The sequence below is a fragment of the Oncorhynchus kisutch genome, linkage group LG15, assembly GCF_002021735.2.
Source record: "Oncorhynchus kisutch isolate 150728-3 linkage group LG15, Okis_V2, whole genome shotgun sequence".
In the NCBI taxonomy this organism is placed as follows: domain Eukaryota; kingdom Metazoa; phylum Chordata; class Actinopteri; order Salmoniformes; family Salmonidae; genus Oncorhynchus; species Oncorhynchus kisutch.
The window spans coordinates 29156075-29169918 of record NC_034188.2 but is presented as its reverse complement, the minus strand read 5'-3'; the positions used below and the strand labels follow the sequence as shown (position 1 = coordinate 29169918).

The 13844-nt window shown below is 41.8% G+C and overlaps 1 protein-coding gene across 1 annotated transcript; it reads right to left on the bottom strand.

Moving 5' to 3' along the window:
• Positions 1–4672: 4672 nt before the first annotated feature.
• Positions 4673–13654, bottom strand: tyw2 (tRNA wybutosine-synthesizing protein 2). The gene is given in 13 exon segments (XM_031791394.1): positions 4673–5198; positions 5200–5458; positions 5461–5524; positions 5587–5634; positions 5636–5739; positions 5867–5951; positions 5954–5978; positions 6132–6282; positions 6394–6433; positions 6435–6527; positions 13377–13446; positions 13448–13491; positions 13640–13654. Coding segments are annotated over 13 exon segments (1089 nt in total). The 3' UTR covers positions 4673–5107.
• Between the last annotated feature and the right edge of the window lie 190 nt (positions 13655–13844).

The following is a 13844-nucleotide window of genomic DNA, read 5'->3' as shown; positions in this document are numbered from 1 at the left end:
AACAGGTGCATTTCCTCTGCTCTATTTCCCCAATTCTCTGAGAACGGCAGAAGCAGTGCCAATTCATTATTACCAATAGTTTCCACAAGTAAATAATCAAACCCCGTTCAAATAATTGTGTAAATAATGCATTCTGTCGAGTACTATTAGATTATGGAAATAATGAGCAGCAAAAATGCATTTAATTTGATTTATTTAAACTTTATTTAACCAGGTAAAGCCCATTGAGACCCATAGTCTCTTTTTCAAAGGGAGACCTTGAAGGCAGCAACAATCAATACATTACATATTTAAAACATACAACAATACAATACAACATGATCCAGCCTAAAAAAAAAGCATTTACACTCCTCTGTAACAGTCTCCCATCAACATTTTAAATTCATTCAGTGGCACTAACATATCTAGATGAAGCATGGATTGTAGACTATTCCATGCCTCTGGTGCACAAGAAGAGAAGTCAGTCTTGCCTAATACTGTGAATGTCCTGGGGACTTTAAAACTAGCAACCATCTAGCAGACCGGGTATGGTAACTGCTGGTGGTGAAGGAGACCAGACTTCAGAGGTAAAGAGGGAGTTGACCCAAAAGGGCTTTGTAGATAAACACATACAAATGTATCTTTATGTGCATATAAAGTGAGGTCCAACCTACCATTTGGTACAATGTGCAATGGTGGGGGAGTGACTTGGCATTTGTAATAAAGCACAAGGATGCATGATAAACAGAGTCCAGTCTCTGTAAGACGGAGGAGGTTGCATGCATATACAACAAGTCACCATAATCAATTTACAGAGAGAAAAGTGGCCTGAACAAGCTTCTTTCTAGCCATAAGAGGGAAGCAAGCCTTATTACGAAAATAAAAACCCAATTTCAATGTAAGATTTGTCACAAGATTATCCACATGAACATTAAAGGACAACTTGTCATCCAACCAAATACCTAGGTTTTTGTAGGATGATACTTTTTCAATGGATAAGCCACCAGATGTGACAATGCTAATGTTCTCTGGCAAAGTTCTAGCTCTGGTAAAGGTCATTCATTTAGTTTTTTGTACATTCAAGACCAGTTTGAGACGATAGTGACTGAAAAGCAGTCTGGAGCTCTTCAACAGCCTGAACCAGAGAAGGAGCACATGGATATATGTATCATCTGCATATAGATGTAACTTTGCTGGTTGCATCCCATTTCCCAAATCATTAATAAAAAATATAGAACAACACAGGAGCTAAAATGGAACCCTGGGGCACACCTCTATTAATCTCAAGAAAGCTAGACTTGTGATTGTCAGTATATACACATTGTGTTCTGTCAGAAAGAAAAACAATTTTCTGCCCCTTCACTCTGACCAATGTTTCTGATTCTAGCTAGCAACAATTCATGGTCAACTGAATCAAAGGCCTTTGATAAATCCACAAACAGAGCAGCACAATGTTGCTTTTTATCAAATCCATTAATGATCATTTGTCACTGCAATAGCTGCAGTTGTGGTGATGTGCCCAGATCTAAAGCCAGACTGAACCCCGCTCAGTATGTTCTTTTCAATTAAGAAGTTTTTTAACTGAGTTCACTAGGGAGTCATAGACTTTGGCCAGGATAGGGAGTTTAGAGATAGGACCATAGTTATTAGCATCTGAGGGATCTCCACCCTTTAGCAGTGGGAGAACATAAGCTGATTTCCAAATGCTGGGTATGGAATTGGTCAAGAGACTCAAGTTGAAAATATGAGCCACAGGCTCAGTAATAGTACCAGCTGGTATCTTTAAGAGGTAGGGATCCAGATTGTCTGGACCTGCAGACTTTTTAGTGTCTATTGTCTTTAGTGCTTTATAGACCTCAGTATAAGAAACAGGCTCAAAGTTAAAATGGTTCACATGAGAGCCCATATCATAGCTGACTGTAACAGAGCTTACATTAGAGGCCTGGGCCCCACCATTATTAAAAACTGAACCAGCAGATATGAAGTGCTTGTTAAAAAACCCTACAATATCTGCTTTATCCTTCACTTCATTAGAATCCATCATTAAATGGTCAGGAAGGCCAGAGGATACATTAGAACCTGACACTGATTTGATTAGCTTCCAGAACATGGTAGGTTTGTTTAGGTTCTCTGTGACTGCATTTAAATAGTAATCTGATTTGGACTTCCTGATCAATCCTGTGCATTTGTTTCTTAGCGCTCTGAAGGAGGCCCAGTCAACAGGAGAATTTGTATGTCTAGCTTGAGCCCAAGAGATATTTCTCTTTCTAATGAATTCATATATCTGAAAAGCAGGGATTGTCCCTTCCACTGAATCTATATTTCTTCACAGGGGGATGCTTATTACAAATTGACACAAATTTCATATAAAAATAGTCCCCGGCAGTGTCAACATTGGGAATCAGACTTACTCTGTCAATATTGTGGTACAGATCATGTAGGAACGCTTGCTCATCAAACTGTCTAAAATGTATTTAAACAATTTAACGGGGTTTGGCTTTGGTCATTTTTGTATTTTTAACACAAGCAATTGCACAGTGATCACTGACATCATTACAGAATATCCCAGTCGGTGTATTTGTGAGGGGTATTCGTTTGAATAATGTCCAATAATGGTAAATCAAGAATTTCAAGTTAACTATTGAAGAAAAAAAACATTATTTTGTGTGTGTGATTATACAGTAGGCTTAGTAGCCCTCATTTTATGCAAATATTTATTCCTATGGTTACAATATTTATAAAGACATTTTACAAATGTGTCCCCAGAGAGGCATCATACAGGCTACTATACTTGGCAAGTCAGTTAAGAACACATTTTTATTTACAATGACAGCCTACCAAAAGGCAAAAAGCCTCCTGCGGGGATGAGGCTGGGATAACATTTTTTTGTAAGAAATGCAAATATAGGACAAAACACACATCATGACAAGAGTGACAACACAACACTACTGAAAGAGAGACCCAAGACAACAACATAGCATGGCAGCAACACATGACAACACAGCATGGCAGCAACACATGACAACACAGCATGGCAGCAACACATGACAACACAGCATGGTAGCAACACAACATGGCAGCAGCACAAAACATGGAACAAACATTACTGGGCACAGACAACAGCACAACGTGCAAGAAGGTAGAGACAAAAATACACTGCTCAAAAAAATAAAGGGAACACTAAAATAACACATCCTAGATCTGAATGAATGAAATATTCTTATTAAATACTTTTTTCTTTACATAGTTGAATGTGCTGACAACAAAATCACACACAAATTATCAATGGAAATCAAATTTATCAACCCATGGAGGTCTGGATTTGGAGTCAAACTCAAAATTAAAGTGGAAAACCACACTACAGGCTGATCCAACTTTGATGTAATGTCCTTAAAACAAGTCAAAATGAGGCTCAGTAGTGTGTGTGGCCTCCACGTGCCTGTATGACCTCTCTACAATGCCTAGGCATGCTCCTGATGAGGTGGTGGATGGTCTCCTGAGGGATCTCCTCACAGACCTGGACTAAAGCATCCGCCAAATCCTGGACAGTCTGTGGTGCAACGTGGCGTTGGTGGATGGAGCGAGACATGATGTCCCAGATGTGCTCAATTGGATTCAGGTCTGGGGAACGGGCAGGCCAGTCCATAGCATTAATGCCTTCCTCTTGCAGGAACTGCTGACACACTCCAGCCACATGAGGTCTAGCATTGTCTTGCATTAGGAGGAACCCAGGGCCAACCGCACCAGCATATGGTCTCACAAGGGGTCTGAGAATCTCATCTCGGTACCTAATGGCAGTCAGGCTACCTCTGGCGAGCACATGGAGGGCTGTGCGGCCCCCCAAAGAAATGCCACCCCACACCATGACTGACCCACTGCCAAACCGGTCATGCTGGAGGATGTTGCAGGCAGCAGAACGTTCTACACGGCGTCTCCAGACTCTGTCACGTCTGTCACGTGTGCTCAGTGTGAACCTGCTTTCATCTGTGAAGAGCACAGGGCACCAGTGGCGAATTTGCCAATCTTGGTGTTCTCTGGCAAATGCCAAACGTCCTGCACGGTGTTGGGCTGTAAGCTCAACCCCCACCTGTGGACGTCGGGCCCTCATACCACCCTCATGGAGTCGGTTTCTGACCGTTTGAGCAGACACATTTGTGGCTTGCTGGAGGTCATTTTGCAGAGCTCTGGCAGTGCTCCTCCTGCTCCTCCTTGCACAAAGGCAGAGGTAGCGGTCCTGCTGCTGGGTTGTTGCTCTCCTACTGCCTCCTCCACGTCTACTGATGTACTGGCCTGTCTTCTGGTAGCGCCACCATGCTCTGGACACTACGCTGACAGACACAGCAAACCTTCTTGCCACAGCTCACATTGATGTGCCATCCTAGATGAGCTGCACTACCTGAGCCACTTGTGTGGGTTGTAGACTCCGTCTCGTGCTACCACTAGAGTGAAAGCACCGCCAGCATTCAAAAGTGACCAAAACATCAGCCAGGAAGCATAGGAACTGAGAAGTGGTCTGTGGTCCCCACCTGTAGAACCACTCCTTTATTGGGGGTGTCTTGCTAATTGCCTATAATTTCCACCTGTTGTCTATTCCATTTGCACCACAGCATGTGAAATTGATTGTCAATCAGTGTTGCTTCCTAAGTGGACAGTTTGATTTCGTAGAAGTGTGATTGACGTGGGAGTTACATTGTGTTGTTTAAGTGTTCCCTTTATTTTTTTGAGCAGTGTACATCACACAAAGCAGCCAGAGTCATTGCATGTATAAACATTTGTAAAATCAGTTGTACAACAACCGGTAAACACCAGTTTAATTTTCACATTGTATAAACCTATAAACCATGTTTTTCTTTTTTTTTAAAACACATTCTGATTCATTTAAATTAGTGTGCAACAATTTATTAATAGCCACAAATGGCAGAGTACGCCAGATGGACTGGTCATTTGCCTAGTGGGCCTGTCTAATTTGGGTTTTTAGCACAAAATTCTCATTATCTAGCTAATATTGGGGGCCTCAAGGTGAAAAAAAATGGGCTGGTGTGTTAGAAAGGGGCGATTTTCGGTCCCAGTCCGCCACTGGTACGACTACACAAATAAGAGTCATGCTACAGTCCTGTCTTTTGTCTCCTCAGAGTGGCCTGCATTCTAAGAATAGTACTACATGGTGAATGTGAGGTGCGTATGACTTGACATGCTCAATGTGCTGGACGCCAGTCCAGAGTGATGTCCTGCAGTAGAGAGGCAATGTGGATGGCTGTGTCCTTTGTCCAGGCACCCCAAACTTCTCTGTCACTCCCCTTAGGAGACACCTCTTCTTGGTCTCCTCCAGAAATGCCCACTCTCTCCATGACAGGAACAGAGGAAGTGTCACAGTCTGTAATATGAAGTGGTGCGGTAACATTCTGGTGAATTTGCAACATGCCACCGGTCCTTTTCCTCAGTAGTCGACAGGCAACAGGCCAGCCACCCGCAGAGCTGGACCCAAATTCACCCGGTCAGCCAGGTTACACAATGGGATCCTGAAAAAAAAAAAAAAACGATTATTCTCAGATCACATAAACTGGTTGAGTTCTGATCTCCAGTATAAAGATGTTGTTCCTTACTTGCCGGTTGTCTCTTGTGGTCGGTGCAGTGATGCCACAGTCCATTTAACTCCCAAGTTTCTTTGCAGGGCTTCCACGGCATCTGGGTTCCACTCACAACCATGAACATGGCTGGCCCCCGCATGCACCAAGAATGGGATAGTTAAGTAGCCAATACCTAATAAAGAATAACAATATAAGGAATAACAATATAATCCTGTAGTGCTAAATTATGCATAGATTATGAATATTTTCTGTAATTCATGGATAATATACACAGATATATACAAGATGTATTTACTTACCTGCATATAAATCCACCACAGTCTCCCCACTGCAGTTGAATGAGGCAACCCTGAGCTTCTCTGTGATGTTGCCAGCAGAGAACATGCGCACCTGGTCACATCAAACTCACCCCTCAAAGAAAGTTGTAAAACATGACAAAACAATTGGACAAGGAGTACATAACATGCAACTATTCCATTGAGACTACAAAGTAACACTTCTGGTACCATTTTTTAAAAAGAATACTGATAGTGATGTCATTGAAAGGGTTAAAGGAATCATTACCTGATATTGTTGTCTACATGTGTCACCCAGCTGTCCTCTCCAACTAGCATGGTCACTACCGGAGTTCTTAATCCATCCTTGGAGATTCAAGCATTCTTTGCCAAATGTTCTGCACCCAGTGCTTGGGCCACTGCTGGCCACAAATCTGGACCTGTAACAGATGCATTGGAATAAACACACACACACACACTAAACTCATACAGAACGTAAAATTAGGCCTGTATCAATATGATAACAGTTTGTATGCTATACTATAGCATACCTGTTTTCTTCCATACTGGCTGAGAAAAAGTGTTTGCCCCCTAAGACCACCAAGTCTCCGTGGCACTGGCCACCGTGATGCATATCGTCTCTCAGATCCTCAGTCCATCTCTCACCATGGGATTCTAGTAGGTCCTATAAGACATTCACCAGCTTGTCACTGCTTGAGATCCTCCTCTCTCTCTTTGACAGCAGAGGAGCCTGTTGCATAGAGAAAAGCAGAACAATTACAGCAAATTGTTAGATTTCAATCCAAAAAGTCAATGAAGCTAGAGATCAGTAGATGATTAAGAGTTGACCCATTTTGCATACACGACCATACGACGACATATCCATGTCTGCATCACTGGAAAAGATAAAACGGTTGAGTTAAAAAAAAGTTTTTTAATAAAAATTGTAATTTAACCTTTAAGGTCAAACTCAGATTTGTTTCCATTTTCCGCATATCTTGTAGCTTAGACCCTATTTTACATCATCTGGGGTGTTTGTCTTGTGACCGCCATCAGTTAAGATACAACATACATATTATATATAAGATAAGAAAGAGTATGGAAAGTTTGTTGAAATCAAAAGGGGTGTGGTCAAAAAGTGCTTAAAACCTAAATGGATCCACCCATACATATTGGACATTGTCAGAAAGGTAGAAAGAGGTTTTACTGGCTGGTGTGTTTATGGATATATTCAATCTCTCCCTATCCCAGTCTGCTTTCCCCACATGCTTCAAGATGGCCACCATTGTTCCTGTATCCAAGAAGGCAAAGGTAACTGAACTACAGTTGAAATCTGAAGTTTAGATACATCTTAGCCAAATACATTTAAATTCAGTTTTTCACAATTCCTGACATTTAATCCTAGTAAAAATTACCTGTCTTAGGTCAGTTAGGATCACCACTTTATTTTAAGAATGTGAAATGTCAGAATAATAGTAGAAAGATTTATTTCAGCTTGTATTTCTTTCATCACATTCCCAGTGGGTCAGAAGTTTACATACACTCAATTAGTAATTGGTAGCATTGCCTTTAATTTGATTAACTTGGGTCGCACGTTTTGAGTAGCCTCCCACAAGCTTCCCACAATAGGTTTGGTGAATTTTGGCCCATTCCTCCTGACAGAGCTGGTATAACTGAGTCTGGTTTGTAGGTCTCCTTGCTCACACATGCTTTTTCAGTTCTGCCCACAAATGTTCTATCAGATTGAGGTCAAGGCTTTGTGATGGACACTCCAATACCTTGACTTTGTCCTTAAGCCATTTTGCCACAATTTAGGAAATATGCTTGTGGTCATTGTCCGTTTGGAAGACCCATTTGCGACCAAGCTTTAACTTCCTGACTGATGTCTTGAGATGTTGCTTCAATATATCCACATAATTTTCCTCCCTCATGATGCCATCTATTTTGTGAAGTGCACCAGTCCCTCCTGCAGCAAAGAACCCCCACAACATGATGGCCAAACAGTTATATTTTTGTTTCCTCAGACCAGAGGACATTTCTTCAAAAAGTACGATCTTTGTCTCCATGTGCAGTTGCAAACCATAGTCTGGCTTTTTTATGGCGGTTTTGGAGCAGTGGCTTCTTCCTTGCTGAGCGGCCTTTCAGGATATGTCGATATAGGACTCGTTTTACTGTGGATATAGATACTGTTGTACCTGTTTCCTCCAGCTTCTTCGCAAGGTATTTTGCTGTTGTTCTGTGATTGATTTCCACTTTTCGCACCAAAGTACATTCATCTCTAGGAGACAGAACACATCTCCTTCCTGAGTGGTATGACAGCTGCGTGGTCCCAACTGAGTGGTCCTATATACTTGCGTACTATTGTTTGTACAGATGAACGTGGTACCTTCAGGCGTTTGAAATTTCTCCCAAGGATGAACCAGACTTGTGGAGGTCTATAATTTGTTTTCTGAGGTCTTGGCTGATTTCTTTAGATTTTCCCATGATGTCAAGCAAAGAGGCACTGAGTTTGAAGGTAGGCCTTGAAATGCATCCACAGGTACACCTCCAATTGACTCAAATTATATCAATTAGCCTATCAGAAGCTTCTAAAGCCATGATGTCATTTTCTGGAATTTCCCAAGCTGTTTAAAGGAACAGTCAACTTAGTGTATGTAAACTTCTGACCCACTGGAATTGTGATACAGTGAAATAATCTGTATGTAAACAATTGTTGAAAAAATGACTTGTGTCATGCACAAAGTATATGTCCTAACCGACTTGCCAAAACTACAGTTTGTTAACAGGAAATTTGTGGAGTGGTTGAAAAAAACTAATTTTAATGACTCCAACCTAAGTGTGTGTAAATTTCCGACTTCAACTGTAAATGACTACCGCCCCGTAGCACTCGCTTCTGTCATCATGAAGTGCTTTGAGAGACTAATAAAGTATCATATCACCTCCACCTTACTGGCCACCCTAGACCCACTTCAGTTTGCATACCGCCCTAACAGGTCCACAGACGATGCAATCTCCATCACACTGCCCTATCCCATCTGGATAAAAGGAATACCTATGTAAGAATGCTGTTCACTAACTACAGCTCAGTATTCAACACCATAGTACCCTCCAAGCTCATCATCAAGCTGGAGGCCCTGGGTCTCAACCTCACCTTGAGCAATTGGGTCCAGGTCTTTCTGACAGGCTGCCACCAGGTGGTGAAGGTAGTAAACAACATCTCCCCCTCGCTGACCCTCAACACTGGGGCCCCACAAGGGTGCGTGCTCATGCCCCTCCTGTACTCCCTGTTCACCCACGACTGCATGGCCATGCACACCTCCAACTCAATCATCAAGTTTGCAGACGACACAACAGTAGTGGGCTTGATTACCAACAACGACGAGACAGCCTACAAGGAGGTGAGGGCACTCGGAGTGTGGTGTCAGAAAAATAACCTCTCACTCAACGTCAACAAAACAAAGGAGATGATCGTGGACTCAGGAAACAGCAAAGGGAGCACCCCCCTATCTACATCGAAGGGACAGCAGTGGAGAAAGTTTCAAGTTCCTCAGTGTACACATCAACGACAAACTTAAATGGTCCACCCACAGACAGTGTGGTGAAGAAGGCGCAACAGCACCTCTTCAACCTCAGGAGGCTGAAGAAATTTGGCTTGTCACCCAAAACCCTGACTAACTTCTACAGATCCACATCCTGTCGATAGAGCATCCTGTCAGACTGTATCATAGCCTGGTATGGCAACTGCTCTGCCCTCAACCGCAAGGTCTGCACAACGCATCACCGGGGGCAAACTATCTGCCCTCCATGACACCTATAGCACCCGATGTCACAGGAAGGCAAAAAAGATCATCAAAGACAACAACCACTGGAGCCACTGCCAATTCACACCACTACCATCCAAAAGGCGAGGTCAGTACAGGCGCATCAAAGCCTTGACCGAGAGACTGAAGAATAGCTTCTATCAAGAACATCAGACTGCTAAACAGCAATCACTTAACTCAGCAGAGAGACTGCTGCCTACATAGAGACCCAATCACTGGCCACTTTAACAAATTGATCACTAGTCACATTAACAATGCCACTTTAATAATGTTTACATATCTTACATTACTCAAAGTATATAATACAGTATATGCATATGATATCTAGTTGCACCTTTCCTATGCCGCTCGGTCATCGCTTATCCATATATTTAAATGTACATATTCTCATTGAGCCCTTTTAGATTTGTGTGTATTAGGTAGTTGTTGGGGAATTGTTTGATTTACTTGTTAGATATTTCTGCACTGCTGGAACCAGAAGCACAAGCATTTCACTACACTCGCATTAACATCTGCTAACCATGTGTATGTGACCAACATAATTTGATTTGATTACTCCGCCCAAAATCTGAGAGTAAAAGTAACATGTCGGAAACAAAATGTCACGACAATCCGGATAGAAACAACGAATTTGTCAGTTAACTTTCCAAATGTAGACAAAAAAATAGTCTAGACAAGCTGGGATATTTTTTTGTCGGTAAAATGAGGTGTGCGGGAAATGGCGGTGGAAAGCCTTTATGCACAACTATTTATATAACAACAATAATATCGAAGTAAACTTGGGAGTTACCAATGATATGTTGTGCGGTCCTCCCAGGAACTCAGGAAAGCATGCAGTTTATTAGGCTTCAGATTAAATATGTTGTGATGAACTTCACAGGATGGTGAACAGTGATGAGCTTGATGCATCTTTTCAATAAATATCGAGTGTCTTATTCTGGTGATATTATGATCGACGCTTGGCTGCCGTTTGACAAATAAAACGTATATTTATTCTGCGCCCAATACGTGTGTGGTTTAGACCCAGTGGCCTGGCGCCCCCTGGAGGAGTATATAGCAAAGCCGTACAGGCTCCAAGATCTGGTATATTTCAACATCTCAATCAAAAAAGCTAAACTCACCTTTGACCCTATCATCACGCAAATGCTTACAGTATGGCGTTCAGTGGGGAACAATTGCAAATATATTATTAATCACCCCCATATTATTTATTTTATTTTCAATCCCAGCCCCTGTCCACGCAGGAGGCCTTTTGGTAGGCATCACTGTAAATAACAATTTGTTTTTAACTGACTTGCCTAGTTAAATAAAGGTTAAATAAAAAAAATATGCCATTGTTTAATAATGACAGTCTCCTTTTGGGTGGCCAGCCTATATGTTTTCCAGCTTGAGGGGGGAATTCATACTCTCTCTGACATTGTGGACAGTTGAAACCTACATGCGTTCCAAGACATGAAAAAGCAATACCATCTGCCTGGTTTTAATTTTAATTGCAGCTTTGTTCTGCTCTAAGTGCTTATGGAGTTCGTTGGGGATCTGATCATCTCATCCTATCCACAAAATAATAATGGCAAGGGTAAGGGCAGTCTCCAAATTATATATATCAATCAAAGGTATTTATAAAGCCATTTTTACATCAGCCGATGTCACAAAGTGCTGTACAGAAACACAGCCTAAAACCCCAAAGAGCAAGCAATGCAGATGTAGAAGCACGGTGGCTATGAAAAACTCCCTTGAAAAGCAGGAACCTAGGAAGAAACCTAGAGAGGAACCAGGCTCTGAGGGGAGGCCAGTCCTCTTCTGGCTGTGCCGGGTGGAGATTATAACAGTACATGACCAAGATGTTCAAACGTTCATAGATGACCAGCATGATCAAATAATAATAATCACAGTGGCTGTAGAGGGTGCAACAGGTCAGCACCTCAGGAGTAAATGTTCAGTTGGCTTTTCATAGTCGATTATTTAGAGTTAGAGACAGCAGGTGTGGTAGCGAGAGAGAGAGAGAGAGAGAGAGAGAGAGTCGAAAACAGCATGTTCGAGACAAGGTAGCACGTCCGGTGAACAGGACGCGCTACCTTGTCCCGAACCAGCATGGTATATATTCCTCTTCAAACCAACATATTACCAATCTATTAACAATGGAACAAAGATATAACAGCAGTAGTTATTAACTGGAGTACTGTCTGGTCCAACATCATATTCTCATCAGGAACCCAAATGACTCACTACAATTTTGCCACGTGTTATGCGACTCCTAAACAACTTTTCCAGATGAACATAAACTCAACCCCTGTCTGTATGCTCTGCCCCCAGGGTACTCCTGGCACATTTGTGTGACTAAACTGCACACTTTAGAGTGACCTTTTATTGTCTCAAGCGCAAGGTGCACCTGTGTAATAATCATGCTCTTTAATCAGCATGTTGATATGCCACAGCCTGTCAGGTGGATGGATTATCTTGGCAAAGAAGAAATGCTCACTAACAGGGATGTAAACACAATTGCACACATTTTGAGAGACATAAGCTTTTTGTGCATATGAGAGGGGGGGGTAAAATGTCTCTTGGTTTGTGTTTTGTTTGTTTGTCACAAAAACAACAAAAAATCTTGCTCTTTTGTCCATAATAATTTCCTCATGTAAGCTACAACTGCACTGTATACTGAAAAAAAAACATCAGTAGAGTTGAAAATGCGATGGAAACCCATTTAACTTCTATTTTTTATTCGGTACATGGGAATTTAACAGCAACGATTGTTGTAATGTACACTACGTCACCAAGCAAAGCCTTTTTTAGCAATAAATGTCAGTTTGATGCAAATACCCCTCTGGTGGGAGAATATATTGTTTTCAAAAAAGCTTTCTAATTTGCTACGTGAGGCTTATTTGATTGAATATAAGTTTTGTAATGGTTAGGTTGTTACAAATGCACAGACATAAGTGGACGCACGTGACATTTTGGCAACTTACCTGAAAACGACTTGATATTGGAGTTTTGCCTGTTGTCATAGAGATAGAGGTCTCATCATGATTATCCAATAAGACATTTCAGGATGGACATTGTCATTAAGGGCTTCCACCATTTTAAAGTAGTCAACTACTGAACTGGGAGCAATCAGCCAATGAAGAAGAAAATGTACTACTTTAAAATGGAGACAGCCTCAATGGCTCTGCCCATGCTGTCACAGGCACTATAATTGTACAGATACAAAGATGAGTTCTCTCTCTCTCTGTATGTATGTATGGCTGACATACATATGACCTCTCTTTGGCTAGAATGGTCCCACCTGATTTCGCCTCCTCCCACCTGCATTCCATCTTTGAGGACATGTACTTCCATTGTTAGAGCGGTCACTCCAATACAGGGATGGGAAACTTTGATGTGTGTGGGGGCCACAAAAAACTAAACTCATTAGGGGCCGCAGTGGCTCGTGGGTCTGCGTACCACTAACATGAGCTAATTGAGTGACTGCTGATGCGCAACCAAATTTCAAAATTACACCTTGTATATTCTATTACTCTAACTCTCAATAGTAAGTTGATACTCAACTGAGTTCCTAAAAAAAATAAAACACTTTTATTTTTTGGTCCGCTGTCCTACAAAAGGGGGCCAAATGCCCAGTTGCCCATCCTTGCTCTAATATTTGACATTGTGCATCCTCCTCATAGCTGCCATTACCTGGATCCTCAGTTTCCCATGTGCTGCCAGTGGTACACTCTGTTTTGGAGACTTTGGAGATCAAGCTGGGGTAGGTAGAATGGTATGATTGGCAGGGTCACTGTCCCAGCAGTGTTTTTGCATGCAGAACCTAAGGTTCAGAACACCTTGTGCCTGCAAATGTTTCTTTTGTAAAGGTCATTAAAAAGGAAATACATAGTTAGCAACAGAAGAGACAGAAAAACAAGCCATCCAGTCAAGACATACAAATAGAAAGTAGGCTAGCTAGCTTCCAGAAATTGGGAATAGCTAGGTAGCTAACTGCACTGTTGTGCATGACGTTGTAGCACCCTCAGAGATGGTCAGTGGTGGAAAAAGTACCCAATTGTCATACTTGAGTAAAAGTTCAGATACCTTAATAGAAAATGACTCAAGTAAAAGTGAGTCACCCAGTAAAATACTACTTGAGTAAAAGTATTTAAAGTGTTTGGTTTTAAATACACTTAAGTATCAAAAGTAACTGTAAT